Genomic DNA, 1,237 nt, shown 5'->3' on the forward strand with positions numbered 1-1,237 from the left:
TCATCAGAGAAGAAAGTATGTGACATTTGGAAGAACATTTGGGACCTTGAGGTACCAGGTGTGACAAAGCTTTTCTTATGGAAAGCTGCAAGCAATTTGTTGCCAACAAAAGTAAACCTATACAAAAGAAAGATAACAATTGACAAAAGATGCCCTATGTGCAGTGCAGAAGAAAAGACTCTTATACATGTTCTATGGGAGTGTCTTGCAACAAATGATTTATGGGGAAATGATGCAAGCTATGTCAAGAAATGGACTAGATCAGAGGTGGATTTCCTGGAACTTTGGGAGCAACTTAGATGTAGACTCAACAAGAACTAGCTAGAAGAGGTGGCTGTGTTGCTAAGGAAGGTCTGGCTTAGGATGAATGAATGGATCTTCGAAAAGAGATTGGATTGCCCCAACAATTCATTCATTGCCACGAGAGCAACCTTGCAAGAATTTCAAGAGGTATAGGCTCAAGCTCATCAAAGCAGGTAGAATAAGACAAAACAATCACTGGAGACTTGGGGAGAAACCAGAAAGGGGTTTTGTTAAGGTTAATTGGGATGCCTCCTTGGATGTAAAAAAAAAAAAAAAAGAATGAGGATTGGTATCATTATAAGAGATGAAGAAGGAAAGGCTTTGGTAGCTGAGTGTGATCTAAAGAATAATGTGGTAAATGCAGTTGTTGCAGAGAGTTTGGTCTTGAGGAAAGCAAGTGAATTGTGCTCAGAACTCAATATTCAAGAAGCTATCTTTGAGGGCAATGCAAAGGAAGTTGTTGAGGCTGTTCTAAGTGAGGAAGAAGTTGTTCTTGACTATAGTTCTATCATTGAAGATGTTAAGTTTCATTTCAGAAATATGACACATTGGTTTATTCAATTTGTTAGTAGGAAAAAGAACACAGTAGCTCATACTTTAGCAAATAAAGCTTTAGAGATAGGAGAAGAACTAGTTTGGATAGAAGAGGTCCCGGACTTCATTGTGGGATGCCTTCTTGATGATACAAATTGTAACACGTAATTTGTATGGAAAGTTTCTAAGGTTATTTTAAAAAAAATATATATTATTGCCATCTTTTATCTGCTTACCTTGTTAATTTCCAATAAAAATAAAAGAAAAAAGCAAGAATTGACTATATACGTCTTGCTTCGATCATGGTCTATATATTGAGAGGTCGGGTTTTTTTTTTTTTTTTAATGGTGATCTCAATGAATGAATAAAAAAGGTACTTTGCACAAGCTTCAAAACACAA

General features: G+C 36.1%; 1 protein-coding gene across 1 annotated transcript; it reads left to right on the forward strand.

Annotated features, from left to right (window-relative positions):
* Nucleotides 1–582: 582 nt before the first annotated feature.
* Nucleotides 583–1,005, forward strand: LOC108984645. The gene has a single exon (XM_018956668.1). It carries the CDS (start codon nt 583–585, stop codon nt 1,003–1,005), a length of 423 nt encoding a protein of 140 aa, XP_018812213.1.
* Nucleotides 1,006–1,237: the final 232 nt, after the last annotated feature.

This window comes from Juglans regia, chromosome 8 (assembly GCF_001411555.2).
Source record: "Juglans regia cultivar Chandler chromosome 8, Walnut 2.0, whole genome shotgun sequence".
In the NCBI taxonomy this organism is placed as follows: Eukaryota; Viridiplantae; Streptophyta; class Magnoliopsida; order Fagales; family Juglandaceae; genus Juglans; species Juglans regia.